This window comes from Lissotriton vulgaris, chromosome 2_1 (assembly GCF_964263255.1).
Source record: "Lissotriton vulgaris chromosome 2_1, aLisVul1.2, whole genome shotgun sequence".
NCBI lineage: Eukaryota > Metazoa > Chordata > Amphibia > Caudata > Salamandridae > Lissotriton > Lissotriton vulgaris.
Window position 1 is genome coordinate 436,657,236 of NC_141687.1, and position 23,381 is coordinate 436,680,616.

At 42.6% G+C, this 23,381-nt stretch overlaps 1 protein-coding gene across 1 annotated transcript in view; it reads left to right on the forward strand.

The window, feature by feature from the left end:
• Nucleotides 1–23,381, forward strand: part of LOC147730565 (carboxypeptidase O-like) — a 237,983-nt gene that overhangs the window by 52,913 nt on the left and 161,689 nt on the right. Inside the window, exons 4-5 of the mRNA XM_086955342.1 lie at nt 10,913–11,027; nt 22,170–22,271. Coding sequence (XP_086811468.1) covers nt 10,913–11,027; nt 22,170–22,271 — 217 coding nt within the window. The remainder of the gene's footprint in view (nt 1–10,912; nt 11,028–22,169; nt 22,272–23,381) is intronic.

The following is a 23,381-nucleotide window of genomic DNA, read 5'->3' on the forward strand; positions in this document are numbered from 1 at the left end:
ATACATTGGCCACTATGACCGAAAGAGCATACATCAAAATTCGACACTAACTGAATATCTTTAATGGCAAACATACTCAAAACGAACATTCTTTATTAACTCAAAATCAACATGGCACTACAACCTGGAAACGAAAACAAAAACAAAATTAATCAACTTTATTATACACAACTGGCTGTCTTCAGGGGCTGGTGGGTGGGTCAAAATTGGCTCTTCGTTCTGTCCCGAGCTCACGTGCAGCGAGGAGGTGCAGCTTCAGAGCACAAGAACAAGAGGATGTCTTCTGGTCTTGCGTCCCTTTTTATCCGTCTTCAGGGCGGGCGTATACCCGCCCCTGCCTGCCCCTGAGGGCGTGGCTGGCTGCGTCGGTGTCTAGGCCAGCCCACTCTAGGGCGGGAACGAGCGCGCCCCAGCTACGCCGCTTCGGGCATACCAGCTGAGACGCGCCTCCCGCCCAAAATGGCTTCCCGGGGGGATCGAGGCACTCGGCCATAAGTTCGGGGGGACCGATTCGGTCGCCCCTTTCCATATAGCCGAGATACCCGCCACCCCCTCTCAACACAATCCCCGAAAGGAGTGAAACCGGAAACAGTTCTTGAAGTTTTTGGAAGTGGGATGGAGTGACCATCCCGGCCGTATTTATTAAAACAAAAATTAAAACATTAAACGTTTCATGTTATGTACAATTTCATTACCATATTGCGATGTTTGGCTAACCTTAACAGATTCTCTAATACAGAGGTTCTCCTAGCCGAACTAGCAACCTACAAAACATTTCTTGACATATTGAAATTGTACAACCTAACGTTTAAGGGCCAACAGCAAGGTCATAACCGGTGTCAAGATCCCTAACCGGACTTACCCCTCCCACTTGGGATGGGCGACAGCACGGAGGCGTACCTCAAGTGCAACTACTACCAATTTCCCTTGACTTGACGGGGGCACCTAAAACTCGACGCCAGTTAAAGGTCGTTCGAATACTCGTGTGAGGTATCTAGAAGGTATCGTGGCCCTTATCCCAACCCCACACAACTTACCGCATCTGCCGTCGCAGATGTCACTGGCCCCGGGAAATTCCCCAGGAGGGGGCTGTAACCCCTCCTACAAAGGAAGGGGCCTTGACCGCCTTTCCTTTACTTCCGGCGACCCATCCTTAGAAGGGACCGCCTCCCCATTGAGGGGCCAATGGCCACCTCTCCCGAGCGCTCCCATCCGTGTTGGGTGACGCCCACTCATAGGGATCTACTAATTAGTGCTCACCGATCATGACCTTACCGCCACAGGCCCGGATAGTTGACCGGCTATCCGGGCCCCCCACCAACTCCTAGCTAAAGGTCATGTTCCAACGTTTTTAACCATGCTAAGAAGTCTCCTATGAGTAACTCATTTCCCACCCGAGACAAATGCACACCGTCCCCCATATACATACTGTCATCATTAATACAACCGTGCGAGACAGAATGCAATGTCCTGGAACGGAACAACCTACTCATTTTGTTATTAAGTTTCCTAACAGAATGGTTCAAAGCAGGGATCGAAATAGCCCCCCCGCCACACTTTTCGTGGGATCATATGAGACCACGCAATTATGCACCCCGGAACTCTCCTCGCCAACCAACTTACGGTGGAAAGCATTGCCTCCAGGAGAAGTCGTCTACCGGTGGTGACCAAATCATTGCCCCCTAAATGTACTATGACTATTGACGGCGGTGACCTCATCCGCCCTAACAAACCCTCAAAGTAAGCTTGAAACTGGTCAATACAGAGACCGCCCCTTCCGTAGAAGGACATCCTGTACCCGTATTCCCCAGCTACGTGAATCATGTCACCTGCTTTGAATACGTCTGCGGCACGCCTCACGTATGAGTGGCCCACGACCCACACCTCCTTTCTCACAGCCGGTGATGTCTGACCGCTGGCCCGGTGTTGGGTCGACTGCATAGTCCGCCCCGCCTCGAAGGCTTGCGTAACTGAAAACCAAACAAAAGACAAGAAGCGTGAGTACATTGTTACAGCTTCACAACATGTGCAACCGCACATACCTCTTATAACAATTGGAGGACCAACGCCCCACTTGTTTTACTTGTTCCACATTAAGACCCCTGGCTGCAGCTTCGGTGGCAGCCCCTATCCGAAAGGAGTGGGTCCCAAACTCACCTGGGTCCAAGCCTGCTGCGGCAATTGACATCGCGAGCACCCGCTGAAACTGAAACTTTGTCAGTGGGGTGGCGTCCGCGTGTCTCAACATTGTCCCCCCCCATGATGCCACCCTTTGTGCTAGGTAATCCTCTAAACACCTCACCGGACACATGGAGGACCCTGGAATCCTGCGAATGACTATGCAGTCTCCCACCCCATTTTGATCGGTTTTCGACTTGACAAAGGATACCGTCATAGTCTCACCCCTGATCTGAACGTGTTCCCGGCACAAACCCCCCGCCACATCCCGCTTGCTCCTTGCCACCAGCTCACTTATCCTCATAGCCCCGTGAAATGCAAGCGTAAAGGCGGCTCGGAACAAACAGGCCTCGAACTGAGACGAGCATATGTCGGGGAGTGTGGCCAGCAACTGGGACAACCTATCCAGACCTATCGGGCGCCTCTCATCTACTCTGCGACCCTCAAGGCGTTGCCACCCACGCAGCGCTTTCTGTACAGCAAAAGACGCTGTCGGGTCCTGGATATTATGAGCCCTGGCAACAAAGGAGATGGCAGCACGATGCCTCTGGGCTGTAGCCACCGACTTCCCAGCCTTACGCAAGGACATCAGAAAATGTACTACCCAATCCTCATGCCCCCAAAGTCCCCCTCTCTCAGTCCCCAAAAAGGCCAAATAAGCCCGAAACGCCCCTTCGTATGCCTTCCTCGTCCTTGGTGCTAGACTCTCTCCCACGAGGTAACGAAGTTCGGGGCACCGAGAGACCAGAGAGCTTCGGGAAAAGGTGCTGGCTCGGGGTCCGCTGAGGGAAGGAAACCCGAGAAAGCCTGCATTTGAAAACGAGACAGTGCATCAGCAGCCTGATTCATCACCCCCGGGACATGTTTTGCTCTGAATACCACGTTCAGTTGCATACACAGTAAGACAATTTCTTTAAGCAGCCTCAAAATCAGTTTACAACGTGCTGCCTGACTATTAATGCATTCTACAACGGTCATATTGTCAGACCAAAATATGACAGAATGATTTTTGAAACCATCGGGCCAGGATCTGAGGGCCACCAAAATAGGAAACAGCTCAAGGAAAGCAATATTACTCGTCAGCCCCTCATCGTGCCACCATGTTGGCCACTTTTGTGCCGACCATTTTGTGCCGAAGATGGCGCCGAAACCCATGCTTCCCGCTGAATCCGTCCATAGACCCAGCTCTTCAGAGGACAAGGCCGGTTTGTTCCAGACGACTCGACCATTGAAATCCGCCAGGAATGCTAACCAAATACGCATGTCTTGGCGGACCTCGGCCGATAACCTCGTGCGATGGTGACCCTCTTTTAGGCCGACCATCGCCTGTGCAATCGAACGGGAGAAGGGGCGGGCCATCGGGATCACCCTTAAGGCAAAATTCAACTTCCCCACCAATTGCTGCAATTGATGCAGCGTAACTTTAGATGCAGTGATACACATTTGCAGGGCTGTCTTGAATTTTGATACTTTTGAAGCTGGTAAACGAAAACAACCCTCACTAGAGTCCAACTCGATCCCGAGGAACTCGAGGCAAGTCGTGGGACCCACAGTTTTACCTGGTGCCAACGGCACGCCAAATTGATTCATTAAAACACAAAATTCAGTCAAGGCCCGGGCACATTCATCATCCCCAGCGGCCCCAAGGAACAGAAAATCATCGAGGTAATGCATCACATTCCGAAAACCTGTTTTCTTCGTGTAAACCCATTGCAGAAAACTACTGAATTTCTCGAAATAAGCACAAGATATCGAGCACCCCATTGGCATACACCTGTCCATGTAATACAAACCTTGAAACGTGAATCCCAACAAACGTTGATCATCCGGGTATACCGGGAGCAAACGGAACGCTGACTCGATATCTGATTTCGCCATCAGCGTCCCGGGCCCCAGGCGATTCAAAATGGCTACGGCCTCATGATGCGTACCGCACCGAACACATTTCTGGATTAATTGCATCGTTTACAGAAAGGCCATGAGGGGCTGATAAATTGTGAATCAATCGAAACTCACCCAGGTCCTTCTTGGGGACCACCCCTAAAGGAGAACAAACAAAGTTCGGTACCGGGGGGACAGGAAACGGGCCGGCAACCCGACCTCGGGTAACCTCTTTCCGGATCTTATCCTGTACTACAGTAGTATGCTGCAAGACGGAAAGTTGATTTTTGCACGACCCGACACCCTGAAAGCTACCCACCGGGATGCGGAAACCATATGAAAAACCGTTTCGTAGCACCCCAGCAGAAGTACGATCTGGGTATTCGCTGAGCCAGGGAATCATCGCCAGGGTATCAATCGGGGTTGGTAAAGGCGCCCCTCGGACTATATTAGACCTGTTTAGCGCCTCCTCTACCCCCATTTTCACCCGATTTGGCTCTGCACGAGGACTCAGGATGGGGTGCCCTACAACCACTACATTCGTGTTTGAACTTACAAGACCCCGGGGGCCTAGTACATTTGCTTCTGTTGAAATTGAAACAGAACCCCCTCTTCCCTGTATTGCCGGCGGGTCTCGGGTAATCGTCTGTACCCGTACCCGACCGAAAGGGCGTCCCCCCATTTTGGCGGGAGGACTCACTAACAGCACTCCCTACCAATGGCACTTTCAACATTCCCGACTCTTTCATCTTATTCCATGTTAAAGAATCGTAACAGTCCCAGGTTAAACTTTTGTTATGCTCCATCGCTTTCCTGAAAAGGTTGTCATAACAGAACCATTGGTTACCTTGGTGTGATGTCGAGTACCCCATAATTCGTGACTGGTATACTGGAAATTCAGGGAGCAAATCAGGCCTCCGTTCCCCCAAAATTGCCGTGAAAATTCCCCAAGCATTACCCCAGTTACCAATATTTTCATTCACTTTAAAGGCGGCCATTTTTGCGCGCCAAACACTCGGATGCATCAGATCCTTTTGACCCTTAACAGTTTCGACCTCATAGTGATCAACGAGCAGGGAGAAAATGTTAACGTATTCCCCCGCCCAAATCTTTTCCTTTATTGGCAAAGGAACATGTTGCCCCAATCTTTCTCTACGAGAGGGTGTTGACTCATCCCTTGCAATCGGCAATGGCCGCTTACCTGCACCGGACGCTGCTTCCGTCCCTCGTGGCTTGTCTATCGCCGCATCCGGCGCGGGCACCTTGGCTGTATCACGTTTCTCGCGCAACTGCTTTATGAGAGCTTGCGCTTCGGTAGCCATGGCGCCCCCATTACTGTCCCCCAACCATGCTGCTAACTGTGCCGCCAACTCGGGAGGCATATCTCCGGCAGACGTCGGGGTAACTATCACGGGAATCGGATTCCCCTCATCCGGTACCGGGGCCGGTACCGGGGCTGGCGCCTCGAGCGGGGAACAGGGAACCGGGACGTCTCCCCCGACCGGCCCCCTTCTCGGCCTCTTTGGCTTCCCTCCGGCCGGTGGACGCCCCGATCCCTCCTCGCCGTCTCGCTCCGCCAACCGCTTCTTAATTTCGGACATGTCCTTCATGAGTGCCCGAACCAACTGGTCAGTCGACATTCTCTTTGCTCCTTTCTTGGGCATCCTTCCGACGAAGTATCTAAAAGACAAAGAGAGAGATTAAAACGCTCAAAATTGGCTCTTCGTTCTGTCCCGAGCTCACGTGCAGCGAGGAGGTGCAGCTTCAGAGCACAAGAACAAGAGGATGTCTTCTGGTCTTGCGTCCCTTTTTATCCGTCTTCAGGGCGGGCGTATACCCGCCCCTGCCTGCCCCTGAGGGCGTGGCTGGCTGCGTCGGTGTCTAGGCCAGCCCACTCTAGGGCGGGAACGAGCGCGCCCCAGCTACGCCGCTTCGGGCATACCAGCTGAGACGCGCCTCCCGCCCAAAATGGCTTCCCGGGGGGATCGAGGCACTCGGCCATAAGTTCGGGGGGACCGATTCGGTCGCCCCTTTCCAAACATTTGACATCCTGGTGCTCATCACAGTGCACCAAAGTTAAATAGTTGTCAGTGTGATGCCAGCCCAACATTACCTACCTCACATCTGAACAACATACACCTTAGAAGAACTCAGATAAGTTACTATAAACATACCACATCATTATGTGCACAGTGTCGCATAATGGCTGTTTTGAAGACAACAAGGCTAGCCAAGTAAATAATGTTATTCGGTTGAGCAATGGATAACCAAAACACTAGGTCATTGTAAAGTGTCAACCTCCTTCAGCACACATATCCATACCACTGCAAAGATCTTTAGCAGGATCAATCTAATTTTATTTTTGTATTAGCCTCACAAACCATCACTAACCCAGAAACATAAAAAGTCTCTGCAAATAAAAAACCATTGACAAATGATGCGTAGAAATCCCAGAGCAATGCAAAACATGCGCCCACATTTGAAAGTGAGTCAGAGCCATACTAATGGTAGAAGGCACTATTGAAATTATGACAACATACAGAAGTCAATGAATCCTAAAAGGTGGAGCATGTACTTCTGACAGCTGGAGAGGAAAATGCGCTCAGGATTCAAGCAGTTAATTTGCTTATTTCACAATGCCTTTAGCAGAATTGCAGGTTAGATCTGGGGATTCCAACAACGTAGGGAGTATAGCTAACACAAGCTGTAAGTTTGGAGGTCGTTTTTTGAACTGTGATCAGGTCTCGTCCTTTGTAATCAAGTTAAGTTAACACAAATAATTTCAGTAAAGTTGTGAGCACAAATTAAATTAAGTTAATTTAATTTGAAATGAGTACAGGTAACGCAAGAAGATAACATGTTTAGGAGAAAGATTTAGTGACAGAAGAGGAGCTAGGGGGTGTGCAAGGTGGAGTGGGATGGACGTGCCTGTTTTAGTGCGGTGAATGGTTTATGATGGAGCAGCACTTGATCCAGCGCGACTCCCAAACAACCTTCAAACTCATCCCAATTAACCCAAGAGCAACTTATTTTACTAATGAAACAGACTCGAGATTACATTTCACAAGATTTTATCTAAATTCAGTAGGAAAGGAAAAATAGCATATTTTTAGACAAATACAATTTAAGCATTTATTTAGTATGTTTCAAGAAATGTTAAATCAGAAAGTATATTACCAATCTGCCATAGGAAGATGACAGAACTGCATAGAACAGGTTCTCAAGCTGACGGTCTTTCTAACTTCCTCAATGTCCCATTCCCGACATAAAATCTGCGCAATCAATCTCTTTTCTTTGCCCCTTCAAAAGTTTAAAGTCCAAAAAATTTCAAAGTCTTTTGCACCATAAAAATTGTTCAAACCGACAGCATGTCGTGGTGCGAAATAAAGTCCACGGAACCAACCCATTCCCTCTTTGGTGCAAGTTCTTTTATACCCTTTTTTACTAACTAACTAAAATTAAAACTTTTAGGGTCCGCACTCAAATCTCATTGGTCTATTAGAGGGGTGGTGATGATCACCTCATGTCCTCCTTGTTCAAACCAGTTCATATTTTGCCCTGTTATTCTCAAGGCTTTCTTGTGACTTAATGTTCACATTTGTACTTGTCGTTCACTTCTTGCATCTTTTATACATAATAAAGTTTCAGCTCTTTACTGCCCCAAGCTATTAAATGCAGGCATCCTTTGGCACATTTCCCGTTCATAGGCCAAGCTGGCCTTGACATCTCACGCTCCGAGCATAGGCCATTCACTCATACTTCTCATGTGCACTGCGCATGTGTGGGAGCCATTGTTTCGTTTAAACAGCCTTTTCAGACTAGGCCGCGCAGGTCTCAATGGGAACTAATATGAAAATAAACACAACAGAAATTAGATATAGAATTTTAGCCCTTCTGTTACCTCTCACCATCCTAATTTTCCATGTTAGTTGTTACCTAGCAAAATCAAACAAATAAGCGTAATTTTACTCACCATCTACATTCTTTTTGCCACAAAACTTCTAATATAAGCACAAATACACACATGTATTCAATTATATCTGCAATACCACAGCTCTATATTAGTACGACTCATTGTTTTTATTAGCAAATTATTTTAGCAGAGCAGGAATTAGTTTTCCCACGTGTTGTCGATTGTATGTGCATTTTGTTGATTGGTTTCCATGCTTCACACTATTAATATCATTATAGTTATGAGAGAATTACTTTACAAGGGGTACACAAAAATCTTTGTTTCTCCCCTGCTCCATCACACTCCTTAAAAGTGCTACATTTGTGTATGAAGTGTAAGGTATTAGGAGACTTGAAGTTATATGAGTTTCTCTACTGTGTTTAAAGAGGTTTACATTTCTGTCCATTTATATGTTCATACTATCCCAGAGATGTCTCGAAGATCTTAAGGAGTTAGATCTTGTGTATATTATATCACCAGCACTTTTAATTAAGTGCTAATGATATAGTGTAAAGCCATGCCCATCATGTATGGAATAAGTTGTTTTACACTATTCCATCCTGTGAGAATCTATTTGATCCCTAGAATGGAGTATAAGGCCAATTAACAGTAGGTCCTGGGCGTTGAGATAGGGATAGGGTCATGAGCGAAATTCCCAAGGGCTACTATGCTGAAGTTAGAGAAATGTGACAGCCATGGCCTTTCTGAATAAATTACAATGCTGAGCATTACCAGCATTATGACACAGTGTGCAATATATCACAGGTGCAAAATATCATGGTATGAATTATCACCGCTAAGCCAGGGACAGAATTATATCATGGATGGGCTGCCGGCATTGATGCCCACCTTATATCAAGCAATACTACCAGTAAACTGGGCCAGCGATTTGAATGGAGGGCATTGTCCTGTTATGGTAGCCCACTATATGCTGGAATTAGCACCTTAAAGCAGGGCTAGCATTACTCCTGGAATAGGCACAATCCCACCATGTATACCAACAATGGACTAGGAATTACCACCATTATTCCAGGGCCAGCATTATATAAATAGTGTGCAGTGGCTATTGATGTCCACCTTATTTATGGTATTTCCACCCTTATGCCATGATCAGCAATACCGAGGATGAACATCTTTATGATATGGATGCCCTGAAAAAGCAACAAAAGCATCAATATTCCAGGGCTGGCTCTTTGTCATGAATAGGTGCCCTAATTAATAATAATAATAAATAATAAAGGATTTATAAAGCGCATGGCTGCACAAACTGTGTGCCCCCGCGCTAACTGCTAACTGAATCTGTCAGAGGGAGAGGGGGGGAGGGAAAAAGGGAAAAAATTATTGAGGGAAGAGGTGAGTTTTTAATTTAGCTCTGAAAAGCGTTTCTGAGGGTTCCATACGCAATTGAACTGGTAGAGCATTCCAGTGCTTAGCTCCAAGGTGGCGAAAAGATCTACCTCCCATTCTGGCTCTGTAGATGCAGGGAAGTTTGAATTGTGTCAGTCCAGAAGATCTTAGGTTTCTGAGGGGACGATGGATAGACATCAGATTTCTGAGATAGATAGGTCCTTTATTGTGGGCGATTTTGTGGGCATAGCAGAGGCTTTTGAACCTGATTCTTTCCCTAACAGGGAGCCAGTGAAGTTTGGAAAGGGCTGCTTTGGAGGGTGTTCTTCTGGGGAGACCTAGTACCATGCGGGCGGCTGCATTCTGTATGCATTGTAGCTGGTGTAACTGTTTTTGGTTGAGGCCTAATAGGAGAAAATTTCCATAGTCTAAGTGGGGAGTTATGAGCGCGTGCACTATGGTTTTTCTGGCCTTACAAGGATGTCTCGATATTCCCAAAATTTCTATCAAAATATCAAAGCTAGCATTTTGCCAGACGTGGCACTATCATGTTTTAGATACCCCAGCTTGTCAGAAAATACCACAAATATGTAAAAGCCTGCTCACTTACATAAGTATTGATACTGTCGAAAGTTATACAGATGGCAAATGTAAATATTCCTGCACTTTTCGTTTTTTGATAAACTCGCTTGAAAATATCTAAACAGACAGCGAGGACCAACCTAGCCACCACAGTGTGGGTTATGCAGCCCCTCCACAACTCTCACCAGAACACATATGCATCCAAACACAGATGCATGCATGTTCACTGTAGAAATAGTTTTGAGCATATATTTTCACTTACCTTCTTTTTGTGTAGTGCACATGTCATTCTTTGTCTGCTTCGATTCTCTTTGCACCACAGATTCTAGAAGAGTTTGAGGCTATGGATGTCTAGAGTTAGAGACTTTCAGATAGAGTTATGCATTGTTGAACCTATTAGTGAATTTTGGTGCTGTTATCTATGAGTGGAGCTCCAAGAATCTGGATACAAATCTCTGCTTGTTATAAATTCCCTTGGAATAATTGAAAGGTACGACTGCCGGTGATGGAATCGGGTTTATTGTGAGTATCACATGGCCAGAACAGCCTCTATCAACAGTTTAAAACGTATTAGCGCTAAAATATTTCATCCTACACACTCTTTCACCAACCAGTTCATTCACTCTATATGCCACTTGCCTGAACAAGGTCCAATGCAATACAATAATGTCCATCCATGTCACTAGTGACAAACTGAACACGTGTGGTGAAGCTCGAGAAAATGTGGTAAGTCCTTTCTAAGCAAGTGACCCGAAGCAGGTATAAACACCATCCTCTTTCCAGCAACTCCCATCGGTAGAGTTACACATCACGTTCATATCTAGATGTCCCTTGAAGGAACATCGAAGTGCGCTACATACACTCATAATACAACACAAAGTCTATGGGAGGCCTCAACTTTGCAAAGTTAGAGTAATATGTTGTCAATATTATTCATCCAACGTATCTTTTTTCTCCTTTTCTTATTGGCAGAGTCCTTATCAGCAATGTGGGAGCACTTCTGGGCCGCAACAGCATTGGGAGTCAAAGAAAGCAAATAAAATCTTTGGCAAACTATGATTACACCCGGTACCATGTAATGGATGAGGTAAAGTACTCTTAAGATAAATATACCTCAGGCTTAATAGTAACATTGTGGCCAGACTATCAAAATATATTCGATAACCCATAGTTTATAAGCTGATTTTAGGAAGCATGGGGTGTAAGATGACCCTCGAATATACACAAGGTATTTATTCCACAAGGCAAACATGTTATGCATAAAACACAGAAAGTGGAATGCAGGAAAGCAAGGCTGGTCTGTCCAGGCGTACTAAGAAATTAGAAAGCCCTTGATATTGTGGGCGCAAAGATCCTCACAATTATGGCCCTGGTAGTCCACATGGCTAAGACCCTGGTGTCTTAGTGCTGTAACCAGTTTTCGAGGGTTGAAACTGTCATGAGTCTCAGATTGTGGGCATGAGTGACTGGAGGAATTGCAGAGGATTTGTTGCTATATGTGTAAGAGAGACAGTGATTCTTTTGTCATCAGTGGGAAGATTCCCCCGGAATGATCAAAGATCATCTGCACGGCAGGATACTATCCATTGTCCCTAATGCACAATAATATTAAATCATGGTGTATACCTCCTATCATGCTACTTTAACTAAATGTCTGGTGTTATCCCTTAAAAACCTTGTGTCGGAGCTGGTAGTGAATAAAGGGGATACCACGGTAATAGTGAAGAGATTACTTTGTATTGACTATCTGAAGCTTTATTGCACCACTAGTTAGCACTGTTGCTATCATTAGCTTTAAGTTGATTACAATACTAAGTCAAACATGATTCTTCTATTTAGAAAGTAAATAAAGTAATTATCGATAATGGCAACCGCAGAGTAACTGAGACATATGTGTATATTCACTTAAACACTCATCATTTCCTGTCTCTTCTTGCCTGTCATGTATAAGTATTCCACGGCTGCAGTGCCCCATCGAATGATGCAGTGTTCTCTCAGGTATCAGTGAGTAAGGAGTATATAAAGACGACCACAATATTCTGCTTTATAAATAATTTTAGCACATGCACTATTAAGTACTATCTTGCAGCCTTGAAAAAGCTGCAGCCTGCACGCCACTAAGGGATGACGCACGTGTTGGCTGTAAACTCTTGAACTGTATATATACTCTTGAATCCTTGATCAGCGATAAACACATAGAATAGGATAATTCCACCAGCCGTTTTGTTGCACCTGCTCATTTCTGTCTAAATTCTTAAATATTTTGCATAATCCATCCAGTGAACCATAAAGTGTCACCATTCCAAACTCAATCTCTGCGATACAACAATATGTGCAGAGGAGGCCGTACCCATGCCGCAAGAATGCACATGTTCACTTTTACAATTCTCTCATGAGGCATTATAGCAGAATGACTAGGTTGGGAGTTCTCTTTCACATTTTCAATAAGATAACTCCGCCCCACCAACACCACCTGAGCCCTATGCATCTCTGCAGTGTTGTACAGTGCCGGAAATAACAAAGACCCATGCTGACCCACAGGTTTCCTGAGACACTAAGATGGAAACATGCACAGTTCACCATCTCAGGCCTACTAACCCAGTGAGCGCGATGGGCAGAGATGGTCCACCCTCCAAGTTCATAGAAAGAGTCTCCTTAGAATCTGTTGCACGCGGTTGTGCTCAGAAATCGAGGTCAGGCGATATGGCGGTGCCAGATTATTGGTGTGTCCACATGAAACAAGGGAGGGTTGACCCCCTCAAATGACCTTAAATGGCTCTCCCTGTCTGCCCAAACACTATTTTCTCACCTTGCATGAGTTGATAGTAATGACCTAGAAACCCACCTAAAAAGAGTGGAGCTGTATCAACCACAAGTGGGGTTTCCAGAAACATCAGAAAAATGTTGTGCCTCAACGTCAGAACCGAATAATGACTTGGAGGATAAGGGTTCTATACCATGAAACAACATGTGAAGGCATAATAATATATTTTAAAGTTTAAGAAATTAGATGACAAAGTTGGGATTACTCTTGAGGACACTGATGCACGGCATTCGGAACTGAGGCAATTGTGAGTCCTCTTCTGTACTGCTTGAGGACAATCACTCGCACAGTTAGGTGTTCTTGGGGTATTTCAGGTAGATTTCAAGCCTGCCTCTTGCCCATACAAGTATCCAAACTAGTTACACATGTACTGGACAGGCTAGCAGATCTATGGAATAAATGCATAGACCCCCTACCCCAATGTCATTTGTTATCCTGCAGCTGAGGTATAAGTGTTCACATTTCTACACTGTCTTTGTGTCTAGCACTATAATGGCAGTAACAGACGGTGCCCATCAAGTAGCACATGCACAGTTTAGAGAGAATGAGCAACTGGAACTGAGATGGCACACCACTGCGTGAAGGTCCCTCCCACTGATGGTGACTGAATGCCCAATGCTATCAGTTGTATCTACAGTTTATGAAACCTATTGTGGTCCAGGCCTCATATACGTCTTTAATGAGGCACGCAAAGTTATTTAATAGAGGCAGCAACTTAGCAGGCATCATAAAATGTGACAAAACCAGAGAAAAATAGCCTAAACATCCAGAAATAAAGAAGTGATAGTACCTAGATTAAATGGCAGAATTAGAGAAAGTCAGTATTGTGTGCTGTCAAGCTTGACAGTGAACCCAATCACACTCCTTTAGGAGATATAATAATCTTCACAATTATTTTTAAACTCAAGGTAGATGAAAGTGTACACAAAGTGTAACCAAGAAAAAATGTCTTTTCACTCTGGTTTATTCTTGTGACAGAAATTTCTCTCAGTTTACGCTGTTACATCACAGCTGCATGTTTAAAGTCTCATGGTTGGTCAATTGATTCCAAAATGCATAAACAATCCATTCAATAGTCTCAAGTGTCTTCCAAACACCAAATGCATTTCGTGCGAACCGCACTTCATCAGTGGAAATACATTTCAATCTATAAACAATGAAAACAAAACATTTGTCAAAGATAGGGAAGCAGGCCTACATATAACGTTAGTGGAAAGATGAGAAATGTTACAAGACATGAGTAACAAGGTAATACGATAGAAACGATGATGAAAAAAAGAATGTTCTTAAAGTGGACGCTCTAAACTGGAGACTATGGTGAATACGTTGCGAGAAGGTCATGCGGCGTGTTGAAGAAAAGTGCTAAAAATAAATTGTGCTCGCCAAAAATGTAAAGAACGGCCCTTTATGGTGAAAAAAGTAAGTCTAATGCGTGGCGTTACAAGTGCGGTAAACAGAGTGGAATCGTGTTCGCTTGGGTATTGTAAACATGGCAGAGAGCTAATAAGTCTATGTTTACTATGTAGAAGTTGCAAATATAATGCTCCATAGTGAAATTAACTCTGCGCCACCAAGTGACATGAAATTAAGAGTGAACGATTATCCATATTCTTAAAATGCGACCGCGTTACGCTTACCGGTGCTGCTTGACACATGGTACGTGTTGTAGCTCTACACGGCTGTTTTCAGTCGGAGAAACGCTGCGCATGAGCCTAATGTGTAGTTATCGGAGTTTCCTCCTCGCGACCCGGAAGTGCAACAACGGGTCATTAAGGTGCTTGTGAAATGCCGAATAATCTTAAAACAAAATTAAATGTATGTCAAGTATACAAAACGAAAAAATAAAATGATAGGATCATATTAAATTCCGAACCTGGTAAACATCCTTAAAGTTAAAGATCGTGAATGGGGTATAGGAATGTTGGCCATGTTATGTGGGCATGTATTAAACACTGTTTTAAGGTACATTGGAATTAGGGGTGTATCGGAAAAAAGTAACAAAGAAAGAAGCGGAGGTTAAAATCAAAAGTTGAAAACAAAACATAATGAAGGCAGATAAGTTATGAGGTTGGCGGCCATGTTGTAATGGGGCAGTAAGTAAGTAAAAGTTAGGTTCAAGTTAAATTCTCGGGAGAATTGAATAATATACGAGATGTAAAGAAAAGGGAGAGACATTATAGGTGTGAATATGTAAGTATAACACTATTATATTGCATCAATCAATGTGAGATATTCAAAAGATGTTTTTTGAACATCCAAAAGCTCCATCAAATCAGAATACAGAAAACAACTGTATTCTAGCCGTTCATTTAACCCCGTTGGGTTACATGAGTTCAATTTCTTAATCCAAAATATTTCCCGTTGAAGTAGTCTTTTTTTGTTGTCAGGGCCTAGTTTCACTGGAACACACTCCAAGACCATGAATCTGATTTGACTAATGTTGTGGCTGTTGGTGACGAAGTGTGCAGCTACCGGGGCCTTAATGGTCTGGTTTCTTATAGTACTTTTATGCTCTGTCATCCGTGTCTTTATCTTTCTCTCTGTTTTCCCTACATATGGAAAACCACACGGGCATTGGTGAACAGTTTAATGGTTTTTCCGGTGGTGGGATGGTTAATGGTGTTACCTTGGATGATGTTGTTGCAATGTCCACAATTTGCATGGAATAGTACCAGGTTCAGATTCAAGTAAATCTTTAAGGTTTCTCGATCTTTGGTAAGCGAACAAAGGCTTTGTAAAAATTCCTTTGAAGTCAGGTTCATTTTCAATCATTTGCCAGTTTTTGAGGATGATTTTCTTTATCTGTTCACTTCTAATTGAAAATTTGGACACAAAGACTGGTCTGTTTTGATTGGTGTCTCTGTGGTGTACCTTAAGTAGTTCCGATCTGGTGGTAGTTTGAGTTCTAAGTCTCGCTTCATTTAGAATGTTTTCAGGGTATTTGCATTCTCGGAAATTTGCAATCATCAGAATTTCATTAGATTCATAAGTTTGAACATCCGATGATATTCTTTTCAATCTTAAAAGTTGAGAATAAGGTAGGTGACGTTTCAGAGACATTCGGTGACAGCTGTCAAAAATCAAAGTGTTATTCCTATCTGTGCTTTTAGTGTGTACATCCGTGTGAAAACGATTGTTCTCCAGGGATACTAGGACATCCAGGTTTGGAATGGATCCAGTGTTAATAGAGTGTGTGAACTGTATGTGATCATCAATGCCATTGATGTATTTGATGAAGTCTTCAATTTCTGTGGATGCTCCTTTCCATATAAGAAAAATATCATCTATATATGCAGCATTTAATGTTGTGGTTCTCAATGATTTGGTTGATGGCTCGAGACTCCTTAATGGAAAAATTAGATCGCTTGGATGATGTTTTTTTTATACAAATCTTTGATTTCATTCATTGTGATTGTTTCAAATGAGTCAAGAATCTTATGGCTCACTGGTGCCAAAAAGGTACTTTTGCTTCTCAAACCTAGTAAGGTGTCTTCCGTTTGTGTCACTGGTTCCGTTACAATCGTTGAGAAACACAACATTAAATGCTGCAAAGCAGACAAAGGTGGCGCAATAGTTATAATGGACTCAGAGTATTACCTTAAAAGCGTGAAGAATCATGTACATGATAAAAACATCTACATGATACTACCAAACGATCCAACTGCTTTGTTTAAAGATATTTTGATAACAATCATCAACAAAGCAGTAGAGATGGGTATCATCACAGACAAAGACAAAACATTTCTACTACAAGAACATCCCAAGAGCCCGAGCATACACATGCTGCCAAAGATATACAAGGATTTGATGAAACCACCCTTCAGACCGATAGTGTCGACAAGGGGTTCTATTCATGAACCCACAGGAAAATATTTAGACCGTCATTTACAGCCACTAGTAAAAAAAATGTCCACATACCTACGTGACACCACAGACGTTCTTACCAAATTGAATGACACGACATTTGATAAGACTATGGACTATAGTCTTTGCACCATAGACGTATATTCTTTATATACGTCCATACCAGACAACACGGGTATTGAAGCCACAGAATCTTTCCTAATCCATCATGATATAAAACAAGATCTAAAAGTGTTTATTTTAGAACTCCTACACTTCACCTTGTACCATTGCTACTTTTCCTGGAATGGTGAATATTTTCAACAGTTAGCTGGAACATCTATGGGGAATTGTGCGGCCCCTAGCTATGCGAACCTCTTTATGCACCGTCCGGAACTCGACAACATTCTTGACAATCCCAGATGGCAGAACAAGATCCATAGATTTTGGAGATATATAGATGATATTTTTCTTATGTGGAAAGGAGCATCCACAGAAATTGAAGACTTCATCAAATACATCAATGGCATTGATGATCACATACAGTTCACACACTCTATTTACACTGGATCCATTCATACCTGGATGTCCTAGTATCCCTGGATAACAATCGCTTTCACACGGATGCACACACTAAAAGCACAGATAGGAATAACACTTTGATTTTTGACAGCTGTCACCCGATGTCTCTGAAATGTCAACTACCTTAGTCTCAACTTTTAAGATTGAAAAGAATATCATCGGATGTTCAAACTTATGATTCTAATGAAATTCTGATGATTGCAAAATTCAGAGAACGCAAATACCCAGAAAACATTCTAAATTAAGCGAGACTTAGAACTCAAACTACCACCAGATCGGAACTACTTAAGGTACACCACAGAGACACCAATCAAAACAGACCAGTCTTTGTGTCTAAATTTTCAATTAGAAGTGAACAGATAAAGAAAATCATCCTCAAAAACTGGCAAATGATTGAAAATGAACCTGACTTCAAAGGAATTTTTACAAAGCCTTTGTTCGCTTACCAAAGATCGAGAAACCTTAAAGATTTACTTGAATCTGAACCTGGTACTATTCCATGCAAATTGTGGACATTGCAACAACATCATCCAAGGTAACACCATTAACCATCCCACCACCGGAAAAACCATTAAGCTGTTCACCAATGCCCGTGTGGTTTTCCATATGTAGGGAAAACAGAGAGAAAGATAAAGACACGGATGACAGAGCATAAAAGTACTATAAGAAACCAGACCATTAAGGCCCCGGTAGCTGCACACTTCGTCACCAACAGCCACAACATTAGTCAAATCAGATTAATGGTCTTGGAGTGTGTTCCAGTGAAACTAGGCGCTGACTACTTCAACGGGAAATATTTTGGATTAAGAAATTGAACTCAAAACAGACCAGTCTTCGTGTCTACATTTTCAACTAGAAGAGAACAGATAAAGAAAATCATCCTCAAAAACTGGCAAATGATTGAAAATGAACCTGACTTCAAAGGAATTTTTACAAAGCCTTTGTTCGCTTACCAAAGATCGAGAAACCTTAAAGATTTACTTGAATCTGAACCACGAGTGCAGAATATTACGTGCACTGGTACTATTCCATGTGCAAATTGTGGACATTGCAACAACATCATCCAAGGTAACACCATTAACCATCCCACCACCGGAAAAACCATTAAACTGTTCACCAATGCCACCTGTGACTCTAAAAATGTGGTGTATTTGTTAAAATGCCCGTGTGGTTTTCCATATGTAGGGAAAACAGAGAGAAAGATAAAGACACGCATGACAGAGCATAAAAGTACTATAAGAAACAAGACCATTAAGGCCCCAGTAGCTGCACACTTCGTCACCAACAGCCACAACATTAGTCAAATCAGATTCATGGTCTTGGAGTGTGTTCCTGTGAAACTAGACGCTGACAACAAAAAAAGACTACTTCAACAGGAAATGTTTTGGATTAAGAAATTGAACTCATGTAACCCAACGGGGTTAAATGAACGACTACAATACTGTTGTTTTCTGTAATCTGATTTGATGGAGCTTTTGGATATTCAAAAAGCATCTTTTGAAGTATCTCACATTGATTGATGCAATATAATAGTGTTATACTACATATTCACACCTATAATGTCTCTCCCTTTTCTTTACATCTCGTATATTATTCAATTCTCCCGAGAATTTAACTTGAACCTAACTTTTACTTACTTACTGCACCAATACAACATGGCCGCCAACCTCATAACCTATCTGCCTTGATTATGTTTTGTTTTCAACTTTTGATTTTAACCTCCGCTTCTTTCTTTGTTACTTTTTTCCGATACACACCTAATTTCAATTTACCTTAAAACAGTGTTTAATACATACCCACATAACATGGCCAACATTCCTACACCCCATTCACCATCTTTAACATTAAGGATGTTTACCAGGTTCGGAATTTAATATGATCCTTTCGTTTTATTTTTTCATTTTGTATGCTTGACGTACATTTAATTTTGTTTTAAGATTATTCGGAGTTTCACAAGCACCTTAATGGCCCGTACTTGCACTTCCGGGTCGCGAGGAGGAAACTCCGATAACTACACATTAGGCGCATGCGCAGCGTTTCCCCGACTGAACACAGCCGTGTAGAGCTACAACACGTACAATGTGTCAAGCAGCACCGGTAAGCGTAACACGGTCGCGTTTTAAGATAATGGATAATCGTTAACTCTTAATTTCATGTCACTTGGTGGCGCAATGTTACTTTCACTATGGAGCATTATATTTGCAACATCTACGTAGTAAACATAGACTTAGTAGCTCACTGCCATGTTTACAATACCCAAGCGAGCACGATTCCTCTCCGTTTACTGCACTTGAAAGGTCACGCATTAGACTTACTTTTTTCACCGTAAAGGGCCGTTCTTTACATTTTTGGCCAGCACGATTTATTTTTAGCACTTTTCTTCAACACGCCGCATGACCTTCTCGCAACGTATTCACCATAGTCTCCAGTATAAAGTATCCACTTTAAGAACATACTTTTTTTTATCATTGTTTCCATCATATTACCTTGTTACTCATGTCTTCTAACATTTCTCATCTTTCCACTAACGTTATATGTAGGCCTGCTTCCCTATCTTTGACAAATGTTTTACTTTTATTGTTTATAGATTGAAATGTTTTTCCCCTGATGAAGTGCGGTTCGCACGAAATGCATTGGATGTTTGGAAGACACTTGAGACTATTGAATGGATTGTTTATGCATTTTGGAATCAATTGACCAACCATGAGACTTTAAACATGCAGCTGTGATGTAACAGCGTAAACTGAGAGAAATTTCTGTCACAAGAATAAACCGGAGTGAAAAGACATTTTTTCTTGGTTACACTTTGTATACACTTTCATCTACCTTGAGTTTAGAATAATTGTGAAGATTATTATATCCCAAAGGAGTGCGATTGGGTTCACTGTCAAGCTTGACAGCAAACAATACCGATTTATTCGAGAACTCCCCACAGGTCAGAGGGAGCAAACCCATCAGCACCCAAGCAGCTAAACGAAGACTTAAGATTAATGAACCATCTAGAACAACAGATTAACTTCAGAGTGCCACACAACCCTCCTTGTTTGATCAGAATTACAGAAAGAACATTTGTAGTTCAGAAACAGGTTTACTGAAATGTGTTTTAAAAGAATTATTTTTTAACATGAAGAGAAGAGTAATGTTCTCCGGAAAAGCTCCTTACACTAACTATTGCTAGGTTTGAAAGTTAGGACAGGTCCTCCTATTCAGCTCACCTTGAATGTTGTTTCCTCTATTTCATTTTTTGTGAGAAAATGGTTTATTGTATGGTGTGGGTGTGCGACCTCACCTTGTAACAAACATAAAATTCTACACCTTCACTAAATCCTTATTTTCATTAAATGCACTAAATCTGTGTCATCTATTGGGACTCTCGGTTTAAGGTTAGCCAGTGGGCCAGGGGATGGATCAAGGTACATCTCTGAGAACTCCACCCTGTTGGCCATACTGCTCACGCCACAATCCCAACACCGAGAAGGCACAGAGGGACCATTGCCCAATAGCCTCTCATGGACTCACATGATTCAACACACAGGGAGGAAACTCCAATACGCAAAGAGCTTCCTTTGATGACCCGATTGCATCTCCCTCACAAAGGTGGAATGGACCGGCATATTCGATTGGGCAGGGAGGGGTATGAACACAGTGGGCCACTGGTATTCAAATGGGCAACTACAGGAATAGGACATTTTACCCCGCATGTGTTACTCCGCAGCGCCATTACCCTGCAGTTTTTACACTGCAAAATATTTTACAACGCAGAGCTTTACACCGCAAAGTATTACAACGCATTACCTATTACAACACAATTTACTATTCTAACTGCACTGTGGCGTTACTTTGGGAAATTAGTTGCAATAGTTTGCTGTGTAAAGCCCTGCATTGTAAAATATTTTGCGGTGTAAAGACTGCGGGGTAATAGCACTGTGAAGTAACGCATGCGGGGTAAAGGATGTTTCCCTGTTCAGACTAATGATGCTGCAGTATAATGCACTTAATTGCAGATCGACCTCTCTGTTCTGTATAAATGATGGCTACTTATGTAACCTTCTATTGCAGAAATAAAACAGACCGTTTTCATGTACTATGTGATCACATTGTGAGAAATACTGTTCCTATAGTATGGATGTACACTATACCTATATTTTCAATAAAATATGTTATTAAAAAACGTTTCTCTCTTCCTAGCCCTTTCTGGCACCCTTATGTATTCAATCATGAATGGTCATTTCCATGGTACCTTGTACAGTGCCCCACTCCTGTTGCTTCCTAGCCAGGGTCGGATTATGTAAGCAGCAATACACACCACGATGTTAAAGATATTAACATTATTTCAGTGAATCCGTCCTCGTCAGGATTTAGTTAAAGTCGGAAATAGTGCGTGTGAGAGGAGTTGTGGCGGTGAAAGAAACTGATTTCTGATTGAGGAGCTCGATCTGAAGAAGAATACACAGGCAGAATGATATCTTCCATACAGATTGTATTGAGGGTGAATTAGAGGCTTAAGCTTAAACCAGACACTTTCTCTCATACAGCATGAAGGAAGCTACTATACTCTCGCAAGATTGCTACAGCCATTTGATATTTTTATTCAGACTATCATATTAATTGATAAAACATTCACTAAATAAAAGTAGTTTTTTTTATTAGAGTTTTGCATGTGGTCCAAAGCTTTGCAAAGTGTTTTAAAAGCCTACAGGTGTAGCACCACACAAACACCTGCACAACCACTAGTCAATAACCCCCTTACTGAGCGCTAACCTAAGCAGCTTAAATTCTAGCTCACAAAGCTGGCAATGATAACTCATTATAAAAATTAAGGTTTTGATTAAAAGTGATTCCAAGATGCCCCTGTTATCAATCAAATTCAAAATGATACCAGTATTGTCTAGGACTGTTGAGTGGTTGTTTTTCCTTCAAATGTGTATAGTTTCAAGGCCAAGAAGGTTTACCTCTGACCTCTGATTCCTCCTCTGGCAGATTTATGACTGGATGACCCTAATAGTAGAGAAGAACACAGATGTTGTGAGCATGCATTATCTGGGATCAACATATGAGTCAAGGCCCATATTCTATCTCAAGGTGAGTGAACTCTAGCTAAGGACTCAGTGATGCATAGCAGCCAGGATGTCGATCTATGAATGAACAACTCCTCCCTCAGATGCTCTAGAATCATCCCAATGTAGTTATTAATTCATACATATTGCATACTGTGATACTGTGTAGTGCATTACCACCAGTATTTCCACACTCTTAAATAGTATCTAGCATTTTTTAAGTTTTGTTGTCTTTGTACTATGTATTGAGTTCTGGCACCAAAAAGTACCCTAGGTTGGGTATATTCTATGCATCATGCATATACAAGTACAAATACAAGAAAGACAGTTGAGGTGTCAAATGTTACCCTACGATTATCTGCTGAATTGGTGGGAGAGGGTGGGGGACCTAGTGATTCTGGCCACCATTCATGAGACCAAGCAGAGCTCTTCCAGAAGACTAGGACTTCAGTTTTGCAAAGATTACAGTAAAGTGTATTGCAGTCCTGTAGTGACCCATACAGAAGACCGTGGCCTTCATATAGACTTTGAATTGTGCTTAGAAGAAATACTGAGACTCCAGAAGAGGGAGGATGAGTTGGGTGTCATCCACACAATAGTGTAAGTGTGGTTCAAATTTATAAAGCACTTAAAAAGATTTTCAGTGTCTTTTGGCTGCTGCTACTTATGCAGTACATCAAGGGTCAGGGTGGGATCTGCAATGGAATTTGCTAAGCTTTCTTGGAATAGTGGAGTCAATCAATTAAAAACTTTAATCGGTTTAAAAGATAGAAAACCATAAAAGATTACAGATCTCATAAAAAGACACAGGGCGTGTCTAAATCCTAGACATTCTAAGCGAAAATCCCATTGTATACATATTAAAATATTTAACTGCTGTATATAAAAATTATTAAAAGACACAGTGTTATTATTACAATGTGGATAGACCATCCAATTAATAAAAGAAGATACCAGCATTACAGATTAATTAATTAACCGGTTAAAAAGACTGTATGGTCACAGCACTGTATTACATAGAAAGAAAAAACAGGCGGCATTTAAAAGTTATTTTCCATACATTTTCTATATTTCAATGAGCATTCCAAAAAACCAACGACAAAAGGGATGCATTCAGATTTTACCATTTGTAGAA